The sequence below is a fragment of the Sardina pilchardus genome, chromosome 20, assembly GCF_963854185.1.
Source record: "Sardina pilchardus chromosome 20, fSarPil1.1, whole genome shotgun sequence".
In the NCBI taxonomy this organism is placed as follows: domain Eukaryota; kingdom Metazoa; phylum Chordata; class Actinopteri; order Clupeiformes; family Clupeidae; genus Sardina; species Sardina pilchardus.
In genome coordinates, this window is record NC_085013.1 from 13295682 (window position 1) to 13320061 (window position 24380).

At 42.8% G+C, this 24380-nt stretch overlaps 2 protein-coding genes across 4 annotated transcripts; one reads left to right on the plus strand and one right to left on the minus strand.

The window, feature by feature from the left end:
* Positions 1 to 233: 233 nt before the first annotated feature.
* kcnk10b (potassium channel, subfamily K, member 10b) lies at positions 234 to 14484 on the minus strand. Its single transcript, XM_062523502.1, has 8 exons — positions 14430 to 14484; positions 11552 to 11961; positions 3765 to 3882; positions 2758 to 2918; positions 2081 to 2273; positions 1355 to 1497; positions 483 to 992; positions 234 to 395 (listed from the first exon to the last, which is right to left on the minus strand). Exons 1-8 carry the CDS (start codon positions 14482 to 14484, stop codon positions 234 to 236), a joined length of 1752 nt encoding a protein of 583 aa, XP_062379486.1.
* Positions 14485 to 17231: 2747 nt separating this feature from the next.
* Positions 17232 to 24215, plus strand: spata7 (spermatogenesis associated 7). 3 transcript variants are annotated; one of them, XR_009936523.1, is made up of 11 exons: positions 17232 to 17367; positions 17963 to 18055; positions 18487 to 18534; positions 18658 to 18758; positions 19149 to 19600; positions 19796 to 19841; positions 21209 to 21312; positions 21420 to 21459; positions 21587 to 21664; positions 22873 to 22930; positions 23024 to 23100. XR_009936523.1 is itself a non-coding variant. In XM_062522935.1 (11 exons), the coding sequence occupies exons 1-11, from the start codon at positions 17328 to 17330 to the stop codon at positions 23855 to 23857; spliced, it is 1905 nt and encodes a 634-aa protein (XP_062378919.1). In that variant the 5' UTR covers positions 17232 to 17327; the 3' UTR covers positions 23858 to 24215. The 3 variants fall into 3 exon arrangements, 2 of the variants coding, with proteins under 2 accessions (XP_062378919.1, XP_062378921.1); XM_062522935.1 differs by having other exon boundaries at positions 21420 to 21470; positions 23024 to 24215; XM_062522937.1 differs by lacking the exons at positions 22873 to 22930; positions 23024 to 23100 and having other exon boundaries at positions 21587 to 22028.
* The last annotated feature ends 165 nt before the right edge of the window (positions 24216 to 24380 follow it).

The following is a 24380-nucleotide window of genomic DNA, read 5'->3' on the forward strand; positions in this document are numbered from 1 at the left end:
GTCCTTCAAAGGAGCGATAAGCATGTTTTCACTGGAGAGTGTCTGTTGACCTTTTTAATTGTGCAGCAACTGAAATGGTGAAATGTGGGTGCGACTGACCTAATTCATAGTTCACAGTTGTCCAGTCGCCGTATGTCCAAAAGGAACGATGTACAAAAACAGAAAGGCACATTTTGAGACACGTGTGATCTCCTTGGCCTGAAACCCTTTCACAGTTTGATCTCTATGACATCCTATGGCTGATGCTCTTGTCCCTCCAGCATTTTGTCCAGCTCCCTCTCTTTGGCCTGAGATGGCACAAAGCCGTTTGGCACATTGGGCTTGTCGGTATACTGGGGAAGGTCACTGAGGCTTGTGTTGCCGTCTCTCTCCACCCTCTCCTCCTCCATTTCCATCTCCGTCTCCTCCGCCTCCACCTCCACCTCCATCTCTACCTCCACCTCCTCCTCCTCCTCCTCTTCCTCCTCGCCCCGCTCGTCCACCTCGTTCTCCCTCAGCGTGGTGCGGCTGCCGTGGAGGGCCTCGCAGGCACGCCGCACCTCCTCCGGAATGTTCCGCTGCATCTCCCGGTTCCGGCTGCGCTTGGCCAGCTTGGTGAGCGAGCCGAAGCGGTTGAAGAGGCTGTCGTCGGACGCGGCCTGCGGGGGGCCTCCGCCGTCGCCACAGCCCCCCGAGGCCACGACCGTGTCGTACGCGCCCGCCGCCGACTGCAGCCCGCGCAGGTTGTTGAGCTTGGACTCGATGCTCTCCTGCGAGCCCGTCTTGAAGCGGCCCGCGTCCAGGCTGGCGAAGACGGCGCGCTTCTCGGGCGAGAGCATGTCCAGCGAGTGGGCACGCTGGTCCAGGCCCAGGCGCCGGCGCTCCATGCTGCGGATGGTGGCGGCGCGCTGCAGCTTGTCGTGGATCTCCACGCTCAGGCGCCGCCGCGTCTCGCGGAACTCCGCCCGCACGTTGGCCTTCCACTCGGCAGCGTGGGCCTTGAACTCCCCGACCTGATGGAGACAGGGGGGAAATCAACGTCAGTTCATTTTTCAATCTCGATTCATTTATAGAGCACATTTTAAAAACAGCAGTCGACCAAAGGTCTGTAAGACCACAGAATAAAATAGAATGAACAAAGATAGTAAGGTGCCAGTGGCCCAAGATAATATGGCATACAGCCTCGTTCTTTATTTACTCATTTAGAGCTCAATACAGACCACCTTCAAAACTCCACAAAGTAGTTATCTTAGTTAGGGCTTCCATGCCTTAAGGTCTACTCATGGGACATTACATAAGACATAGGTCAGAAGGCCTTTTTCCCAGTGCTCTAATGTAATAATAAAGTAATGCAATCATGAGAGGAAGGCCCCACCTCTTCCTTCGTCTTCTTGGAAAGGACTCGGAGCCAGTCTCCAATCATGCTGAGGACAGCTGCGAAGTAGGCCAGCCCCACCAAGATCCAAAACCACACCAGCGGCTTGTACCACTGCTTGTAGTCGGTCTCACGGTCGCCACCTGAGCACAAAATGGTTTCGGGATTAGGGAGAAATACAGTGAGGAATGAGGACAGCTCCTTCAATATGGCGATTCTAAAAATAGCCTGCTCCTGAGCGTTTCTCTCTGCTGATTGCCAGAGACAGTGGAATAAAAATCAATAGCATGCATTAACGGTAAGCAGGCACTGCTCTGAATTAATGTCGACTCCCCACACAAATTCAATTTGAGTGAATTTGTTTTTTCACTGCCTGAAATGATTGTGTGTTGGTTGAAGGGGCATTAGTTAACACACACTAAGCACACCTTTTGATTTCCTATACTGTATATTTCACTTTAACATCACCAAGCAAATTGCACTGTGGAGAGACAGATGGCTTTGTGATAAGGCCAACATAGAAAATAGAAAAACAACACAACTGATCAAAGTATACACATTTTAGTAGGCACATATACAGTATAATGATAAAAAATGATAAAAAAAAATGATATGAAAAAAAAAACAGCATCAGGAAATCTGGAAGGAAGAGTAACCTATACTGTGGTGTTCAGAAGCAGTATTACAGTATATGGTATGAAAGATGCTTGGGCTACCGGCATTTACCTGCAACATAATCCCCTATGCCAACTGTGGTGAGGGTGATGACTACAAAGTAAATGGCCTCCAGCGCAGTCCATCGCTCATAGTTTTTGAAGATAAGTGCCGGGAGAGCGACGAAGACTAGGCACCCCGCCAGGATGAAGAGTATGGTGGAGGTCACTCGGATCTTGGTCTGGCTGATCTGTCTGTGTCTCTGCTACAGAGCGAACGACATGCATGTATTAGTTCAATAATAAATACAGACATAAATAAATAAATACATGAGCATTCTTCTACTACAGTATAAGGTGTCTGGACCTTTTATTACTCCCTCATGACTATAGCAGAGAAACATTACAAGGTTGTGTTTTGTTCACTGTTATTCAGAGACCGCACTGAAATCTGAAATCGCTTAATGGCCTCCACATTCAACGTGGAAATCAAAGGCAACCACAATTACTAACTCAGATCAATAACAAGACAAAGCTGTGTTCTACAGCTAGCAAGTACATCAAATGGACCTTACTTTCAATGAACCTATTACAGTTAAAAGGCTCTCATTAGTAAATGTTAAAGTTGCTTCTGGCTAAAAAGACTCATGATCAGACATCAATGAGTGATTCAAAACATCCTGATTTCAGGATATGAAAACACTGTGAAAAATAACAATGTTGGTGTCTGTCAATTATGTAGAAGCTTACCCGAAACATTCTCTCCACCTTCAAGATGCATTTCACAAAGATTGTTCCGAGTTGGTCACCAATTCCAGCAAGGAGAAACCCAAACAACGGAATGCCAATTATGGCATAACAGATGCAGAAGATCTTGCCACCTTCTGTGCTGGGAGCGATGTTTCCATAACCTGTAGCAAAATACATGGAATACACAAGGCAAGGTTACAATGACATTTGCAACATCACAAAAACTCTATAATTATACCAACTCTGACATGCAACTCTAAAAAATAAATACATCCATTTATGGGGAAGTAGAAATCAATGTATATGCTAAGGGAGTATGCAAATGATGCAGAGGTTGATTTGATCTCTCAATAGTGTGGCATTAAGAGAACGCAAAGGACAGACAGAGAGGGCAAATCTATGTCAGACATCACTTTTCTCTCATCATCCTAGACATAGTTATAATACTCTACATCATTACTATACATGACATGTACAATTAGGTGTATATTTGCTGGTTCATCGGCCTAAATGACAAGTGTGTAATTGAGATCCACTCTCCAGATGACATGTCATGTCTTTCTCCTAAAGCTCTCAGGGGCATGTACTGTATGTAAGGGCATTCGTAACACATTTTAACATAACAAAACAACCCTCATACAAAACAGCTTTTTATTTTTGACATTTTACAAGAGACGAAAAGAGCCGTTTTCTGTATTGTGAGGTTGTTTGCTGCATGATTTGACAACCAGGGCAGGCCTACTCTTCCCATAGATTTCAGTCCCATGGGAGCAGTCTTCTTATCCAATTCACCCTAACAGATGGCGTGAGCCATTAAACTGAAAACAGCAGCAGTATGGGGCTGCGTCTCTCGCTCCCACTCCCAGTGGCAGAGAGGACATGCATGAGTCAGGTGAACAGGCTGTTAAAAAAGGCGATCATCTCTATTGATTATCGTTGTGGGTGCAGCCTGCGTACAAAGCCAGAGACTGAAGGTCAGATGCTTTGTGGAGCGAAGGAAAGGTTACCTATTGTTGAGATCACCGTCCCCGCGAAGAAAAAGGAACTCCCCAGGTCCCAGTGGCTGGAGTCGTGGGACGTGCTTCCGATCGGACTCACACCGGCACTGACCGCCTCTATGGCATGCTGGAGGGGGACAGACAAATGAAAGACAGTATGAAAACATGAGTCAAACGTTAACTGAAAACATTCTGTCGACTGAGACAAGAAGAGTGGAGGCATTAGGTGTAATTCTCTGACTTCACTTCATTGAGTGTCTGCAGGCCAGGGCATTATCCATGGCTGCCTGGACAGATCAAAGAGACGTAATGGTTCTAAAGAGGGCCAGAGAGGGAATGAGCATGCCGCTGTGTGCCTGCGTCTGAAATACACAGCACATAAATAATGCTGCCTTGTTCAAAGTATGTGAGTCTGCAATGACTGTCCATATGACCACATGGATATCACATGATATGGACAACAGACAACACAGAACTGGTGAGACAGGAGGACACAAGAGTGCTGTCTTATGTTCTTCAGCTCCAAGGCTGAATCCTATAGCACTATCATTTCAGCACATACTGGAAGCACTCTGCAATGCCTGCTAATGTAACCTCTGTGAAGGTTACGAACATTAGGTGACATGATGGCCCTCAATTAAACACGTACCTCCAGTAAACTGTCATAGGACAGTATCTAACTGTGATATAACTATGATAGTTAGATGCTACTGTATATAGATAACTATGGTAATTAGATACTATACATGATATAGTGTATATCATGCTCAGTACACTGTATAGTTCCAATATATGCTAATGTTCTTGTATTAATCTTGTATTAAGTAGATGTGATTTCCTGCATTCGAGTGGGTTTTTGGGTGGCCTGCTAAAGATGTGCAATACCTGATCTTATTCTGATACATGTTCGGCATCATGACCTGTAGGGCCTTGAGCTGAACATTCAATCAGAAAACTATTGTTGTGCCTAAATGACTGCCTATGCACCACAATAAAGCCTTATTCATAGTGTTTAAGATTTGACCTACAGTAGGTAAGTTGATTGATATTTTGATTAGAATGATATTAAACTAATTCTTCACTGCAACCTAACTTAACTTGTGAATAACTGTATTCTCAAGAGCACTTAATGATTTAGGTCGAGCAAAAAAAAAAAAAGACAGAAAGAAAACAAGATTAGTTAGGGAGGGACATTATTCTTCATTCATCAGTACAACTTTTTCAAGCAATAAAACAGATGAATGCATTACAAATAACTACAAATGAGGCACAATCAGTATCAGATGCCGATCAGAACCTGGGTAAAGTTAGGCTGGTTTTCACCATACTAAGCTCAATCTTTTAAGATTAAACATTAGTCTGGGGAGGCTGTGCTTTGTTTCTACTGCACAAGAGGCGTGATCAATAATGGGCATTGTTCAAATGACTCCATATGCAATTGCCACGAGCGGAGCTAGTTGGTAAATTAAACTTCGAGCCGGTCGGTAGAATCGCAAACACGTCCTTCTTCTGTATGAACTGTTCCAGGGCAAGTTTTATTTTTCTGTTTTCAAAGAAAACTTGCCTTTAAAATCTTCCAAAACAGAAGCATGAGTGTGTACACTGAACTGCTGCTTCGCGTCGCTAAGTTTATCGTCACGTCACCGGCCAATAGCGTGCCAGGACTAGAGTATGGCCATTTCTGATTGGAGCCAAAGGTTCTGGCAGTAAACAGAGGAGATAGATCCATGGAGGTATTATAAGAACTGGAGAAAGTGAACAAGTCCCGCCCCCATTCATTTCAATGGGAATGCTAGGCTAGTGAAAAGTGCCAAAATTGAACGATTTTTTCAGGCTTCAACATGGCGTTTCAAGGGGCTTGTTTCCGGTGCCGTTTTACTTAGCCAATTAAGTGCCAGGTTACCGATTGACGTAAGGTACAGAAGGAGAGCTCGTGCCCACACTAAGCTCGTGCATGAGCTGAGAGTGGAACAGCCACCAATCAGCATGAGGAAAACGCAGGTAAAACGGCACCGGACATGATGTATTTCTGGAAAATGGCGACGAGGAAGTGCTTTGCTAATCGGCGAAGCTAATCAGTAAAATCCTGACCCCCTGGATAGATCTGCTGCTGGTTTCCAGCCTGAGCTGCCGGGCGAAATTCAAATTTCCCAGAAGTTCAGGCAGGGTTCACCCAGCCTAGGGTAAAGTCCTTGTCTATGATCTGCGGACTTACAGTAGTTATACTGTAAACCGAAAGCAAATTACAAAGCCCAGAGCGATGACCTATTCTATTGTAATGCCAAATAATCTCCATTCAAGGTCATATTTTAGTGTGCCGAGTTCTGAATGGTTGCTGCCATTTCAGCTAGCTTGTTAATTCCAAAAAGACGTGCTGGCAGCTGGCAGATGATTTTAACAAAGCAACAATAAACATTTGACCTCAGAAAATTAAGCTGAGAGCGTTGTCATCGATTGGTGGACACTGGGCCTAAAAGTTTAAGAAAATGAGTATGCAACTGGACGACATTTCATTGTTACATAGTCTTACCTCAGACTTCTCGTGGTAATTTGAATCTCTTTTGAATTTGAATTCGAATCTCTTTTTTTGGGGGCGTGGGAAATCGGATGTGTGGCATGAGTGCGTGTGAAAAAGGCAAAACCGTGTGTGAGTTGGCTATGCCAGTGTGTCAACAGTACCTTCAAAAACCACAATTTACTCTGTTTTATTTTTAGCACCAAGCCTCCCACTCTCAGTTATCAGATGCAGAAGTTGCACCCTGCACCCTACAGGCCTGTATATTTTCCCACCTACTATAGCTTCTCATCATAACAAGATCTACACCTACTTTTTATGCCAGGAAAGTGTGTCTACCCTGCAAGTGTTACTTCCCTTTGTAAAGCCCCATGCTAAATTCAGATGTGGATAAAAACAGAATCCATATTAGGTCAGATTTGAAGACTTCAGATGCAAAACCCCCTGACCACTTTTGTTTTACATTTTATCAGGCTCCTATAGGTTTTTGCCTGAGAGTTTATGAACAGGTTTCGAAGCAAAATTATTGGATTAATGTATACAATATGAGAGCATTCACTCACCATTGTTCACTTACTATTTTTAATGGAGGTGACGTTTAGAGGCACCTGAACTCTTAGATTGCAATAAACCCTTTGATGAATCAGCAGTGAATCTGGTGCCTACAACCACTTAAAATACCACCTGAACCCACCCAGTTTCTCTGTTTTGCAGCCCAAGTGGCTATTTCTCTCGTTGATTTTGGCAGAATGAGCAATGCATATTTAATGTCTACCTAGGTATTTCGGTGAGCGAGTGGCAACACTTCCTTCCATGTAATTCCTGTCATCTGAAAGAACAAACTGCCTGTGCTGTCAAGCACCCCCCGCCTGGCTGATAAAATATTAAGCGGTTGCACTCAGTGAGGTGGCTGGGGCACTGCCTCTCAAAGCAGCGGAGCATCTGCTCCCACTGATTAGCATGTCCTCCCACAGTGGCCGCCTCCCAATCCTACAGCCCTGTCAGCTTTTCCACAAGGCCACTCTGCGTGGAAACCCTGTTTGAGAAACAGAGATGCTAAATCAATTAGATGTACACGTTTATGAACAGAGGACTGTCTAGAACACCTGCTGTTGCAGCCATCACAGCAAACATCAGTCAAAATGACGTGACAAGGAGAAAGTGCTGCCGCCCTCCCTCTCTCTCTTTTACCCTCTCCGTCTCTCTGTAATCTTTTTAACACAAATTTGATTCCGTTTGGCTGTCTTGAATATCCCTGTTTTTTTCCCCCAGAGCCGCAGCATATTTCTGCACATTGCTAAATTGTGTGTCACCAACACTGCAGTGGCAGCGCGGCTGCTCACGCGGGACGACCGGGAGGTCTCGCTTGGCATGAGCTCATGACGAGGCCCTCGGCAGGTGCCGCTCCCGCCCCCACCTCCTCCTCCCCTCCTCCTCCCCTCCTCCCCTCCTCTCCCCTCCTCCCCTCCTCCTGCGGCTGCTCGCCCTCCTGCTGCCCCGGCACGTGAGTCAGGTGCAGTGGTGGTGACGGCTGCTACCACTACTGCTGCTGCTGGAGCGCTCCGGTGCCTCCCCTCTGTAGGCTATACATCAGCACACATGCACACGGAGGGAGCGCTTGTGTACAGAATCAGCCCAGCACACCGAGGCCATGAGGTGAGGCCACACGTTATAATGGAGAAAAGACAAAAGACTACAGCACCTAGAAAACCACTAGTCCATTACAGATCCAGGCTAAATGTGATGTTGCTGTTTACACGTTTTCCCTTCTACATCTTCACAGATTGAAGACTTGCTACTTGAAAGTAGTACAGTTCTTGGAAATAGGCATATGGACATATTTGATTGTAGACTGAAGAGACCTGAACTAATTATTATTTTTGTCCACTACAGTGAGCTAAATGATTGTTACAAAAGATAACATATCACATGGGAATAATAATAGCGAAGATGCAACGGTAGCGTATTGAATTTATGGATTGAAGCCACTATCGCTGACATGCAATGACTTGTGCCTTCACAGCTCAATACACTAATAGAAGACCTAGGGTCTGAAAGTGTCAGAAATTAGTCAACGTCACTGTGAAAATGAAGCCATTTACTGGAGCAGAGCCATCTATGGCACATGTGTGGGGCTTTCAACTGATTATGGCCACGGACACTGGACTTGGCTGACTTCTAGTTTGGCTCAGTCTTAGAGGTTACTGCAGAGCACAACCCATGAAACAAGACAGGGCCTGTCTCTCCCTAAAGTGGCTTTTACTTACCTTCCCACATTAAATTGACATGTTTGTGCTTACCAGAAAAGAAAAACAATGTTGCAACTTGCTCATGCATAACATTGATATTGAGTTACAAGTGCTACATGACAATAGGCTCCACTCTTGGCAGCACCCGCTATCAGAGTCCACTGTGTAAACACATTGATTAGCATCAAGCTGAGGGTTCTGAAAGGCACATCTTAAAAAACATCTATGATTGAATTAGTGCGACCCGCACTTAGTCATCGTGGCTGTCAGAGTCAGGTACCCGTGTGTTCTCAGCAGGCTGGCAGAGCCCCGGAGTCACCCACACTCCGCGGCCATCAAAAGCGCCACCCCCGATAGGGCAGCCCATCGGAACAGCCTGCTGATGGGCAGGCGTGATTTCAGCTGGCCCCCTGCCCAGCGGTGACGGACAGCAACATGACGGCGTGACAAAGCACTAATGCAGTAAATATGGGACCCGCTGGAGAGGGTCCATATCAGTCATGGATATGCACAGTCAACGGAGCTCTCAAAACAAGAGGAAGCTTCTCAGATCCCACCAGAACATAATGTTTCTAAACTATATGGGTCAATGCTATGGCAACTACTATGTGTTATATCCATAGATATATATAGATGTATATATGTCTATGGTTATATCACACCACGAGAGTTCAATCAACGTTGAGAAGGTCCATCGCAATCCCTAGTCCATGTTGAGGCAGGGGCACGCTTGAAGCCAGTGGAACGTCCAATGAATAATTGATTCTCCGCGGAACCAGTGAGCACACATTATATTAAAGGGTTTACCTCAGTCCCCCTCCTTCCAGGGAAATAAGAGCCATTGATTTCCACAAAACGTCCAGCTTGTGCTACTGAAGTAATGAGGGCAACGAAGATGTTCTATCGTCCAGAGGGAGAGAAGGACATGTGCTGGGTGGGCGTTATTTTGTACCACATTAGTATTACAGACATAACCAGCAAAGGAAAACTGGAGCAAACCAGTCACACGTCCCCCAGAGATGCCATAAGGCGCGTTTACTTGAGCTGACAAGCTGAAGAATAAGAAGCAGAGACTATTTACAGCTGTAGGTGATGTGTACGGCAACATTTCCTCAAAGAGCACTGTGTGCTGTTGGCCATAGACACCCATATCTTGTCATAAGTGGGATTTGAAGATGACAGAGTCTCATCGAGAGGGTGTGCTGCGGAACAGACTGTGTCCATCTGGTTCCGGAGCTTTATGGATCCCTGGGCCCTCATCGGCAGAAGTGCCCATCATCAGCGGCCGCTGTAAAAATAACTTTTCTGAGCGGCGAAGCTGTCAGCGACACTGAAGGATGTTACAGGGGCCCATAATGTTCTGTTTTGATTATGAATCAGCATTATGAAACCATTCGTTTAGGCTCTTACACAACAATAGAAAAGATCACACCAAGACCAAGAGGGGCGAAGAAGGCACAGTCCAATAATTAACACTTGTACACATAAACTTGTGAACAATTACGCTCCGTGATTTTTCACTGAAAAAGTCTTCAGCAGTTTTGTTTGCCGGTTATGTAAAACCAGCACTATGCTTTCCACGTCAATCACACCCTCAGGACATTGTTTAGGATGCGTGGTTGTGGTGGTGTGTGCCGGCATGAAAATCAATACAAGACTTGAATTATTCAAACAATCAGGGGTGTAGTGGTAAAATAAGAGGTGCACGTAAACTATGAATTCTGTGACCATGGTAAGGTGGACTGCATCATGTGGTATCATTTAGAACATGTTTGATGATGTTGGAGGTTATTATCCAATGTTTATAACAATACCAGTGTGTTGATGAGAGTAAACATAATTATTCTGAATGTGGATAATGTAATTCTTGAATGTTAACAGTTGCAATTGGTGAATAAACCCTTTTGAAAGGTGCATAAACTCTAATAAGAGGTGGGTAAACTCTATTTTAGACATTTCTGAGGTGGATAAACTGTGTTTACTTGCATTAAGTGTCTTCTACAGCCCTGCACACCGATGACTGCATTGATCAAGTTTCATGTTCAAGCTGGGCGCTGCAAAGCGCTTTGAGGTGTACTGTTATGGTGTGATATAAATAAAACCAAACAGAATTGAAAACTGAAATAATGACAATGAACTCCAGCACTTTTTGAAGAGTCTCTGCAGCCCACAGGTTTTTAGTGACACTTACAGTAATTCCCTGCAGACTTGGAGCACTCGCTGTAGACTGATGAAGTGGTTTGTGAGCTGACACCTGACATTTCCTGATTAGCTGCTGCCCACGGTCTCTCGCAGCGGGCTGTCAGCAGGACGTCCATTCTAATGGACAGCCTAGAGACGGGGGGTCACTAACTGACACCACAAGACTCAGGGCCACAGCTGGACAAGTGTTAATTAGTTAATCAGATGGCTGAAAGTGTAAAGGTCTTCCATTGGGCCTTTCTGTTCCCATCATTGTCATTATTGTTGGCCTTAGCTGTAGTGTTTTGCACTCATGTGAAAGATAAGCATTTACATGATGTGGTGCTGTTAACTCTTACTGTTGGCAAACTGATATAGTCAATGACCAAAAATGTTTTTCCTAAAGAGCGTTGAGCTTCAATTGAATACAACAGTAATTTCCTTTAGCCGCTTTACGTATAAGCCACAGGACAGTGTTTTATGCAAGTTAAAAGAAACAAAACCATATCACTACCATATTAAGTGCCCTCATGTATTAACCTCATAGCTGAAGAAATGTTACAAAATAAGCTGCGGCTAATACTTGGGAAATTACGGTAGTCAACCTCTGGGTCAACCTCTGGGTTAAATGCAGAGAACTGAATTTTCCTCACGGGATGAAAAAAGTACATATTCTATTCTATTCTATCCTATTCTAGCTCCAGAACTGACCTGTGCATTAACAGGCAGGCTACACACATTCCATGATGTTAACGTGTTTCTCAAGTGAGAAAGGTAGTGAAATGATATGTGGAGATTCATGTGTTGACTTGATGTCAACTCACATGATGCTGCCATTACACGATGCCTACCTTGATCAGATCCTCCAATTCGTCAGGTGAGACACACGAATGGTTCCGCAGGAACATGGCTTTCTTCAGCGTGATGCTGTCCTTCTGGTCGGTCTCAAAGGGCCTCTCGAGAGCCTGGAACACCAGCCCTCCACCGATGAGGTAGAACATCACCACCACGAACACACCGACAACGGTCTTCCACTTCATCACGGAGTGCAGGGCCGAGCCGTCCACACTGGCGTCCAGGCTGGCCACGACGCTGGCCGAGCGCGAGGAGATGGAGAGTCTGGGCAGTGGGCAATGCCCGCTGAACTTGACATCGCAGCCCATGGGGTTCTGCATAGCCGAGACGCTGGCATGGACCAAAGAGGACTGAACCACGTCAGGATCCTCCTTCTTCGGAGGCACCATGTTTGTCTGGACCGCCACTGAAAAGAATGAACAGAGGGGTGTTTTAGTTGCCATAACATAGGTACACTAGGCCAGCTACCAGCAGTTTAAAGAACAGAAACAGAGAGTCAGAAAAAAGAGCAAAGGTGCAGAGAAGGGGAGAGAGAGACAGACAGACAAACAAACAGAGAGCGAGCGAGAGAGAGAGGTAATGGCATTATAGTAGGCACGCCTTTATGGCTATAACCCCAGGCAACAACTGAATAGTGACTCTCATTAGTGTGAATAACTGAACTGTATCCACTAAAAGCACATGAAAACGTCTCTTTCTCTTACATGAATAGAGAGAGAGAGAGAAAGAGAGAGAGAGAGAGAAAGATGACTTTACACTGGTAATGTTTGAAATAATGAAAGCCATTGTAACCCTGTTTCTGTTGGTCATGAGGTGGTTGCCACTGGCCATATCCTGAGCCACACTGGTTAAAGTATAGTGCATTAAACTGCCCCATACAGGGCATTCGTCCTTTGTGATAGTCACTCATGGGTGGTATAGTTTGTTGGCTCTACTACGTGCACTCTTTTATTACAACCTTTTTTTTATTTAATTTTGTAAGTTGTGCCATGCGTGAACATAAATGTCAATATCCTTCACCTGTATTTACTGAGGCATGGGTATATATTTCAAATAAACAGCGAGAAAGTAACAATAACCTAAATGAATCACACTAAAAATGAATACACATCTCATTTCAAATTGTATGCATCAATCTTATAACTCTATGCTTCAAATTCCACATTTATAAATTAATATCAGCACTTCTGCATACCACAAACCTAAATATTCACATTGAAGCTTGATCAGCAATCATGTGCAACACATTTTGGCAGATAAAAGAGAAAGCGCATACACCCTCTTGACGAAATGCTCAAATGAATGCAGCAGAATCTATGAATAACGTACTACAGCGTTCAGTATTCCCATCCACCTCTCTTTCAATGGGATTGTGCAAGAGGACCATTGATTTCCTAATGGACCAGATAATAAAATTTAGTGTCTGGCTCAGGATGAACCTGGGTCATGGACAGAGTCAAGGATGCATCCATACTTAGACTTTCTAACGCACACTATTACAACCCACTCCCCATCTACCTCTGCATGGGGGAGCCAACATCCGCCTTTGTGGGGGACAAGGAGGCGGAGCCATAGTCAAAGAATGATGTAATCCCCTTTTTGTCTATATGGCATGTTTCAAGAGGGGTGCCGTCTGGCCTACTGTTTTTATAAACATCTTCAAATGTCCTGCTGTCTTTTAGACACTCTGAAATCAGACACCAGTTACATTTACGTGATAGGTTTGCAGAATGTCTCTCACATTAATTGGATTCTAGTTCAATTCAAAATGACAAGAAATGTAGGCTATAACACCATGTCAAACTGTTTTGCCAATTAACTGTGTTGTCTGGTTGTCCTAACCACCTGGGGGGTTCAATTGATGGGAAGTCTATTTGTCCAGCTCTTACTTAGTCATACTGGCTGAGCTTGATGACTCACGGGCGTCCAGGAAACCAAACTGCTGCCAACCCTTTTCCAGAAGACATAAATATTAAAGGAAACTTAGCCTACTGGGCTAGAATCACCCAAGCATTTTGTCAATAATTAAATGATGGGTTTTTATCAAGACAAACAGCTACCAGTTTACCAACTTTCATCTTCACAATATGGAACTAAAGAAATAATTCCCAGATATTCCAACCTAGTAGTTTGTCCTAATCAATCACAACTTCATCATGTGAATTTCAGTGACTAGCTAGTTACCTGCCTTTCCAAGATCAGTAAATAAATAGCTTATTAAGTATTGATAAGTATTAAGGGAATGTGGATATGGGATTAGGAGGAGGTATTGGCGAGATTGATAATTGTGGTGGTGATTACAATGGCGGTGGTGCTGATGATTGCAGTGGTGGTGGCGTTGATGATGATGATGATGATGATTAGGATGATGATGATGATGATGATGAACAAGATGATGGGGAGAGTGAGTGAGACAAAGTAACTAAATCTCAAATAGGCAGCACAACGATATATCCACGAGTTTAGAAAGCAAGCAACGAAATTAAACTGCTATGACACAACACAACCTGAACAAATGCGAGTCTGAGCCCTCGGACGTGGTCAAGATCCCACTCCACTTCCCACTCCGGCATCTCTTTTTAATTTCATTCTCTGAATACAAGTAATTTGCCTGCACGCTATATGCAAACCAATGTAATAGTCCATCTCATCATTCTGCTATGTCTCAAAATTAATTCCACAAGAATCCAGTGTAACAGATTTTCAAAAAACGAACGCAAACGTATAGTTTGACGTTGATAGGGTGTGTTGCCAGATGGACCGGCAACCGAGTCTCGGTTAAGTCTCCAGAAATTAGAAAGTAAATAAAAAAACAAGCAAGAACTTAAATGCAACCGCGTAAAAAGATTTATTCACTGAAACAATTGTACAAACCTTGTTCGGGATCCCAGTTTACTTGTTTCCTTGGATTGTCTATCGGAAATTTCATCGTGATTGTTTCAAATAACAAAGACAATAGAAATCTCTATAGAGTGGCGATGAAACAAAACAGCAAAATACTTTAGTAATTCAGCGACGCCCTTCAGTCACCTTTTTCATTTTATGGGCAGTGGCAGAAAAAAAATCGCGTAGTAAAAGCACAACCATTGTATTCTGTAGCCTATTCGGTATCGCTTGGCTAGGTCCGCGCATAATGGATGCGAGGCGCACGAGACAAAGTGATGAGCATAAGCGTGCACATCGTGCTGTTGCTCAGTTTAAGTACCACCCGACCCGACCCGTGCAGAATACGGTCCATTCCGTCACTTGACTCCCCCTTAAAGTGTAACGTTAACCTAGGACGCGCAGATTTGAGTAGCCCACTATAACCATTGATTTAATTCATCCCGAGAAGGTTGCCCAGACTTCCAACCCCCACACGGTTCTTCCAGGCACCGGTCTTTGTGTATATGCACAAAACGAATTTGGTGAGCTTGCATTATTAGTCTGCTGTTTATGTATATATAGCCTGATGACCAGTTCCTGGAGGCAGTTCGAAACAGATGAAACACACATTTTTAAACACTTACTGATAGGTGGGGTCCTCTTCGTGGTTTGGATTCACTACACCTTTCCCTTGTGCAAATGGCTTAGAGGGGGGATCTCCTGCATGCCCCAGTTAACCAAACCATTCCTTTGGAATACTGAAATATGAATGATAAATCTCAAATGAAGATTCATCTTTAATGACTCAAAACAGCTGAAATGATGGGATAGTCTCTAAAATGTAGGAATAAATGCAGAGGGAATTATTTCAGGAGAGTATTTAAAACGGATTTCATTTCAATCAACACTTTAAGAATATATAACAATATATCATATTGTGTGAGATTGGACCGAGAGAGGATTGATCAGTCAACCTCCCAAAGTCAATATTCTGCATAGGGAAGCAAATGAACTCCCACTGCCAAGTGTCTGGAATGGCATGACAGCAACATGAGTTTGGTCTGTATTGACTGTTGACCATGACTTGAGTAACCCAACCGAGCCTTTAAAAAGCCTTGGTGAAGCCATACAGTGTCTATGTAATTGGCAGAGGTGAAAGTCCATTTTCAGTATCAGTTCTACAACATCTGTTGGACATGTTGGACCAGACAGTGTTCATCCTGGACCAGACCCGGCTGCAGAGAGCAGTGATAAAGGGGGCATTTGAGATTTTCAGGGGGGCACTATCAATCGTAAAAGGCTACAGTTAGGATTAGGCCAAGTAAAACTGAGGGGGCACCTTTTTTGTTTGAGGGTGCACCGCCCCCTTTTGCCCCCCCCCTGGAGCCGGGTCTGTTCTGGACCATTAGCCTAGAATGAACTGAACAAACAGTACTCATTAAAGACTCAAAATGCACCTGCGTGTGTGTGTGTGTGTGTGTGTGTGTGTGTGTGTGTGTGTGTGTGTGTACATATTGTCACAAGGCATTTGCAGCATCAACAAGCCTCATGATGCCAGGGAGTGAGGTTTACTGATCACACTGAGAGAGTCACCCAAAACCGTTGGTGTTGAACGTTCTGAAAAGTCGTGAGAGTCCAGCTGTGGGACTGATAAGCATTTCAAAAACTGAACTGAAGAACATTACAAAACAATGCTTCAAGGTCAAAGGAACATTATCAAGTCAAGTCAAGTCACATTAATTTTTATATCAGACTTCAACACCATTCAATTGGCCCAATGTTCTCACAGAAATAAAATAAATACAGTAGCCTAATAAAAACAAAGATGTGTTTAAAAAAATAAAAATAAATAAATAATAATAATTATTCAATATTTTTTTCTTATTGAGGTGGGAATTTATATTTTTGAGTGTGTATTGAGTTCCCTCATAAGTATTGGGAATGCAGAACTATTGCAAGGTAACAGAAAAGTATTGCGAGGGAATGGAAAACTATTGCAGAATGCAAAAGTATTGCATGGAAATGCAAAGGTTGTTGTGAGAGGATTCAGAACTATTTCTGGAACGCTAAAGGAGCTCTACAAATAAATGTCCACCTCTAAGAAATGATTCCCACAATGGCCATTTAGGGGCTCTGCGGAAACAAAGCAAAAAAAACAAACAAACATATTTTTACATTAAGCAGCACACTGATTATGACTCATTGGATGGATATTGTCTCCCTGGTGGCACTTACTCTGTCTAATACATTTTAGCTCATCGGACAGAGTTGTTTAATGCAGATGCCACTGAGCAGGCTGATAGGGGAGGTGATGTCATTCCTGCCAGCATGCCACACTGTAACCAAGCAGTGACATGCCTTGTTTAAATATTAATGATTTAGCCCCATGCATGCATGTAGGCCTGTAATAGCATGGTATTCAAGAAGCATATCTCTCTGGCCCTGTGGCAGTATATTTCCTCAAATATGCCGGATAAATCACATTTTACTAGAGTAGACATCATGAAATATCCTACATATCTTTGTCACATTTATTTTTTAAACCTACAGGTTTAAGCCTTGCATACTGCAAATATACATCCATTTCACTATGCCTAAACAAAATCACTGAATCCTTACAGGCTACTGAAAATCATGAAAATGTCATGCAAAAAAACTGGGGCAATAAGCAGCTTTGGGCACCAATATAAGCATCTTCCAGGGGTTTGCCCCTTGGATCAGCACCACCAACACCTGCTTACAGGAACTACGCAATTCAACCACGTAAAACGTCATGACGCTAGCCTAGCAACCATCATGGCGACGAGGAAGCCTAAGAGGGGTTACAGAGACATGACAGGGAGTTTAGCTAACATTTGTTCTCTCTGAGATGACTATGGAAGTGATAAAAATAGTATTACAATAAGTATGGGATATAAAAACAATAACACCATGGATGCAAAGAGAGGTAATGACAAGTAGCCTGTTAATTACACAGTGTGTCGACTTTGTTTTCTAGTAGGTAATGTTAGCTTGCTTATGCTAGCTAGCTAAAGACCTGGGCTTGCGACTTTTCTACACACTTTTAGCTTCTCTAAGTTAATTATCGTTTCAGTCACAGTCCGCTAAGTAACGAGTTCCCTGCATAACAGAGAATGTTTAGTTAGATTGAATGTCTTTGCGACATTAGCTATTGAGATAGCTAACATTAACGTTATAATCCGAAGCTAACCAGTAAAATGGTTGCTGTGCAAGCAAGCCAGCCAGCCACACTATATTTTCTGCATTTTGTCGAGGATTAGGGTGAAAGGACCACATCTCCAATAGTGCTTTATTGCCTAATTGTTGACGTGCATGAACTGAAGCAATGTTCGTTTGTTGGGCATCAATAATACTGCCATGTTCATAACGTAGCTTACCTGTAAAGGATTTGACAATTCGACCATTTCACTGCATTTAGTAATCATATGCATGTGACAAATAAACATTCTGTATCCTTGTAAGGATGAAACATCTCACGTGTACTTTAAAGTAGTTATCTAATGATTTGCTTTATATTCTAGCATACTGCCCTGGAGCCTCAGGGAACTTGACAAAACAATTTCTTGTTCAAGATCACATGCTTGCACATTACAAGAAGGTATACACTGCAAAGGGTAAGTGTTATTGTGCATTTTCTGTCTCTCTGAAACGTGGCCAGTGAATCTTATGAACGTACACCTCTCGAGCCCTCTCTTGCTTTGTGTTGAAAAGTCATACAAAATGTAACAATCTAACCTGACCTAACTGAAAGGGAATACCAGTGGTGAAAGAACATAGACATAGCTAAAGCAACAAATTACAATACATAATCATGAATCGTGCTCAAACCAGCCGGAGAGACTGTTGGATGGAACCGTGAGATTCAGCTTAAGTATTTCACTGAGACGTCAGTTATATCATGCTTGATAAAGTCAGATTTAGGTGAAATACATAACTGTGAGGTATACAGTATGTCCAACTCAGTATTTATTTCTGAAAAGATAAGGGCACACACATACACAGTACACCTCTTATGTCACTGATATACGCTGCTTTCTTTTTTCAGCTGCTGTGGATACATCAGCACCAAAAAGCATGCAAAGTAGCATCAAATGTAAGAACCCTTATGTGTTTGAAATATTGTGGGCTGCAGTATCAGTGTTATATAATGTACCGTAATGTCTTATAGAATCAGCGTCAGCGTGTATGTGATTTGAGTCTGTTCTGACCCTTACAGACACTGACCAAAAGCGTCGAGAGCGGTTAAAAAGGGAGACATCTCAGCGATCGTCACCCTCCAGGTCACTGAGGAGCAGAGAATCATGCTCCTCAAAAGCTGTAATGGATCTTCCAACATCCCTCAAGCCTTTCCCCTTCCACATCTTTTGTGTTATTCATATTATATTGATCATATAGAATGTGCTCACTAATAAACACCCACAATGACCATCCACACAACATCCATAAATCCACACTTTACATCCACTTATTGTTGTTTTCACATTGCCATACCATATAGAGAAAGCTGTCGTTTCTGTAGCAGGCCATGGTATATTGGATACAGTAGATAGATAGATAGATAGATAGATAGATACTTTATTGATCCCCACTGAGGGGAAATTCAAGATTCAAGAAGGATATATGCTATATGAATGTTGTTTCATCTCCTGTACATTTCTACTCACACACTACAGTGTTTCAGTTCTCATTTTGTTTATCTTAACACAGAGCAGGACCTCTCTCCAAGCAGACGAGGATGGCTGCCATTACTTGGGGGGCTCTGTGATGTCCTCGCCTAGGCTCAACACTTCATTCCATATCAGAGATATTGTATACCCGCCCCAAACCACGGCTGGGAGCACCCACAACACCCATCGCTATGCCTCCGAATTCAACTACCGAGACAACCCTCAGAGGCACCAGTTCCTCAGGTCTTGTGGTACCACTGGCAGCCAAAGTGCATTCAAAACTTTCCAGGACCCAGTTCAGAAGACATACAGCGGAGACCTTATGCTCAAGCACTCCAAGCATTTCAAGCCCGAAAAGCCCTTCACACCCCGCACGTTGAAGAAGGATAGCAAGTCCTACCTGTCCCAGTACCGCTTCTACACCCCCCCGCGGAGGAAACAGTCAGAGGAGACGAGCCCAAGGCTGGTGCAGCAGGACTCAACTCGTGGAAGGTAAGAGTAGTGTATATCAGTTATCATTCAAAATGATGTAGTTATGCCTACAGTATATGCAGATATACTGTACATTCTGTAATTGTTCTTCAAAGGACACTGTAAGGATGATGAGATGTGTTTGAATTTTTAAAAGAAATTAGATTAAAAAAAAAAAAAGAAATTAGAGCTTCATTTTGTTGCATTCCTTCTCAGCTCTGAAGCGAAGGACAACTTAGCTGCAGAATGGGATCTGCCACAGGTAAGTTTGATAATTATTGGATATTATTATTACAATTGTTGTTGATGTATTAAATGGTTGTTTTATATGTGAATTTGTCAGATAAACATGAGAAAGGACTGATAATGAGTCTGAGTTGACTGTGGTTTTGCCAAATACCTGGATGGCCAATGCTTTAAAGACTCAGGGCCAGATGTATGTAGATTTGAGAGTGCATCGTTATCAGCACCATGGCCAATCCACAGAAAAGCACACGTTGAGCCTCTTCAGTTTACGTGCTATTTATCAAACCTGCCGTTCATCAGGTAATCAGTGTCTTTCTCCACCTCCTACCGTAATTTGCAAACATTTACAACTTAAAGCAACACTAAAGCACTTTTCCTCTGTTGCACACACGTTATTTGTTTATCCAGCAAATAACGATGTCCACAGGCAAGGTAGAATATGTTGCATGATTTTATGAAAGTATGATGCATTGCGACAATCGAAGCAAGTCAGATTTGTAGTTTCTGATGTCTCATTTCATCTAACTGCAGATACACTACCCGATCTGGTAAAGTTACATAGTGCGGTTATAGCCGATAGAGGGCCGCGAAGTGAAAGCAGAAGTGCTGTTCACCCTGTTCCGAGTTGATGAACCACTGAAATGATTTTGGAAACATTATTTTAAGGCACGAAAAACTCTTTAGTGTTGCTTTAACGGCATACTTCAATCATAAACGCAGTTGACTTATGACAACATTAAAAGGAATCACGTAGGCTATGGAAGATTGGTCAAATCTAGCATGTAGGAAAGTTTAAGTGGATGACGTGAAAGTGAATGTAAGACATTTGAAAGGCCAGCGAAAGCTTTTCATATAATATAAAGTAAAGACGCAAAACTGCTGCTCTGAAAACAGATTCTTGTCTTTGTTGTCTTTGAAAGTTTCTCTTACTGACGCATTTAACCACAATTTGGATTATCTCCTGCTTTGACAAGGCGGAAATATTCCGCTGCAAAACCGACATTTTATGCTTCTCCTCCCATCTTTTTCACCACGAAACTCCCACTTTCCCTGACCCACCTATGACATGGAATTCTCAGCTCCTGCGACAGGCAGTCTGCAGTTTACCCAGTGCGACCTGTCTGTACATACCACGCCATGTTGTTATGTGCACGTTGTTCCACATCTTCCCCAGATGACTTTAATTAATGTCTTTTTTGTATTCTTATTGATTATTTTGATCTGGCAGGATTTAATAGACTGTCAGTCAGGATTTCAGCCAAAATATGTCATTGTTTCCTCTCTCTGTCAGTATTGATAGCAAAACCAAAATATATACAGTATATAATGTATTATGAATGTGAAGAGACAGGAAATTAACAACTATATGTTTGTTTACTGAAGACATTTGACCTTGAGTCTGAAATACTTGATGAAGACACCAGTCTATATGGGAAACACAGCAAAGTGAACAAGACAAAAGGCAACGGTTTTCTTTCATCGTCCAGGTATCCTTTTTTCAGCCTTCACTTTTATTCAGCTGAATAATGTGCTTATGTACTGTACAGTGATCTAATTGGACTCCAATACTCTATTTTCTTACTTGATGTCTCAGAATGTCTCCAGATGGAACCAAGTCTCCCATCATGCGGAAGGTGAATGAAGAGTAAGAAAATTGATTTATTGATTGATTTGGTACATGCTCAACCCAGTATTATTACAAATTCCATTTATGCACAGGAACTGGATGTGTACAATCTCTATCACTTCAATTTTCTATAGGGAAGAAGAGTTGCTCTACCTGGAGTTTATTGCAGATGTGACAAATGAAATCTTGACGTTGGGGCTGTACAATGACCGGTTTGTCGAGATTTTTCTCATCTCTTTTTTTATCCCAATCTAAAATGATTTGGAAGTTTATTTGGCTCTTCTTCTAGGGATTTCATCTGTGTGTGCTGCTGAGAAAAACAGTCTGACAAAGATGGGGAGGTTTAGATGCCAAGCTAAGCAGCAAGAGTAATTTAGTTGCCAAGCAGACTGGCATCAACAAGGCAGCGGCACCTTAGCTGTTACGCTTGGGCAGAACTAATGGCAGCCCATTAACCATCTGGTTGCTTGGTGATATTGTCAACATTTTTGTTATAGCTCTTGGACATCCTACGGAGAATCATCCACTACTGTTTATATCACTGCTTATCAGTGTAATCATAGCACCTTGGGGTGTTATGTGGTGTTTCAGTGGTTGGAGATTTAAAAAGAAGGAAAAAAAGAAAAAAAATATCACTGTAAATCAATGGGGTATAACGGTGAATAATCAATCAGCTGAAAAGTCCTTTAACAGATTAGATCAATGCTGTGGCTCATGTGTAATATCACGGATGGTTGGCAACAAAACACCTCCCTTCCAATCAAGTCTGTTGATGAAAAACAAGGATCTGTAGTTGCACTGGCCCAGTGGACAAAAACAATGCAGACCATACTGTGATTTAACCATCATGGCCTCTACTTATTGACTATAAAAGAACATGGATGGTGTATGCTTGCCCAACAGTGAGGCCACCAAGAGGAACTAAACAGTGATGGAGCTTTAATTAATTAAGGACGGTTCTGGACCTGACTGAGCTTCTGTTTGCTGCGATTTTCGGTTTGCATGCTCTGGCTGCAAAAGCACTTATACCGTAGACTCTGGCCAAAATGTTCCTAATAAGGCAGCCAGTTTTGGCTTAATTTCCTTGTAACATAAGGGCTTGAGCTATTCTGTCCATGGTCCATGTCTCTGTAGATATTAAATTGCACACTGGTTAATGGCACATGTGTTCATTGAACTGAGGACTAAGTCTGGGCAGTGCACCACAGCCTAATTGAGCAACCACAGCTCATTTTTATTAAACAATTAATTGTCAGTGAATGTCGTTGCAATAGCGCGTCTGATGTGACCTGCCATTAGACTAGAACTGCACAGGAATCAACTTTTCTGTAGTGTGTGTATGTATCATAGTGTAGCTCTGTAACAAGTTAACAGGTTATTGACACAGACTAACACCTAACAAATTGTTTTTGTATTGCAGAGTATTGAGAAGGGTATTTCGGCGTCATATTGAAACAAATAAGCATCGCCTGGATGAGGTAAAGCTACCATTAAGTTTTCAAGAGTCATCTGTTAAAATCCAAGCATTGCTGTACCATTACATGTCCTGACTTTACGCTCTCTCTTTGTAGGATAAAATGCGCCACCTTCTGGACATTTTGCATCATGATATTCAGAGTCCCTCAAATGCCTCCACTTTTTGTGTACACCCTGCAAAAAAGCAAAGAGAGAAGGACACATTTTCACAAGACGTCCCAAGCTTTAGTTCAGATTTAACAACGCAGCCTAAATTAGTGCACAGACCTTCCTCCTCCACCATGTTTGACCGAGACCTTGAGTCACTGGGAAAGAGGAATCGTTTAGTAGTTTCCACTCCTTTGCAACGCAGCCCAACCAGCAATACATCCTTTAGTCTGCAAGGAGAGACCGAAGATGGCAATTTAAGGTATAGCCTAAGCAGCAGCTCACATGCTCTGGATAGAGGGACAGAAGATCAATCATTCAAATTTGATCTAACCAGCTACAGTTCGCATGCCCTGGACAGAGAGACGGAAGATGGACCATTAGATTTGAACCTAGCGAGATACAGTTCAGATGTTCTGGACAAAGAGACAGAAGATGATCCATTAGATTTTAACCCAGCAAGGTACAGTTCAGATGTTCTGGATGGAGAAACGAGGAAAAGTAGCCCAACAGATTGTAGCTCACCTGGTCTGGATAGGGAAACCGAAGATGGTCAAGAGCAGCAAAATATCAGAGAAGATGATTTGTCACCTGAAACTGAGCACAACCATCTGACTCCTGAGGAGAATGAAGCTCTTCAATCCACAGAGGACAATAACGAACTCTCTGGAGAGCTGGAGGAACTTGGATTAAACATGGCGTCTCTGCATGTGTCTCAGACACCACCAAAGGCAATTAAGGATGAACAAGATTTTAGCATATTTAGTGACGATGAGTTTTGACTAAAGTATTATGATGTAGCAGACATTAGGTCAACTCAACACTGCACTGAAAGCACACACAGTTTTGGAGTTTTTGTTAATAAGGTTTTTGAGGTTTTATTCCACAGTTTTCAGACATCAGTAATAGTAGCTGTATGACCCATACTCACTTCGGTCATGAGTAGCCTACAGAGGACAGTGCTTGTACTGTATGCAACAACACAAATGTGTTGTACATGAACAGTGTGTCATCTTCACAGCGTATGAGTTTTATTTAGCTGTATTCTCTGTGAAAGAGGATCTCTAGCCATTGAAGAGATCACAGTATTTTTGTAGCCTTTTTCATGTCAACAGGAAAATAAAATATTTTATATTTCAATTATTGATCTCTGATTCTGCTGCCTTTGATTTCAACAGAACATACAGCACATTTTCAACAACTACCTATTTGTGCATGCTTCTGTCGATTATCAGTTGGATACAAATATGGTGGGAGTAGTTACAGAGAAAGGTAGGCTACAGGTGAAATTATTTTCTCTTGCCA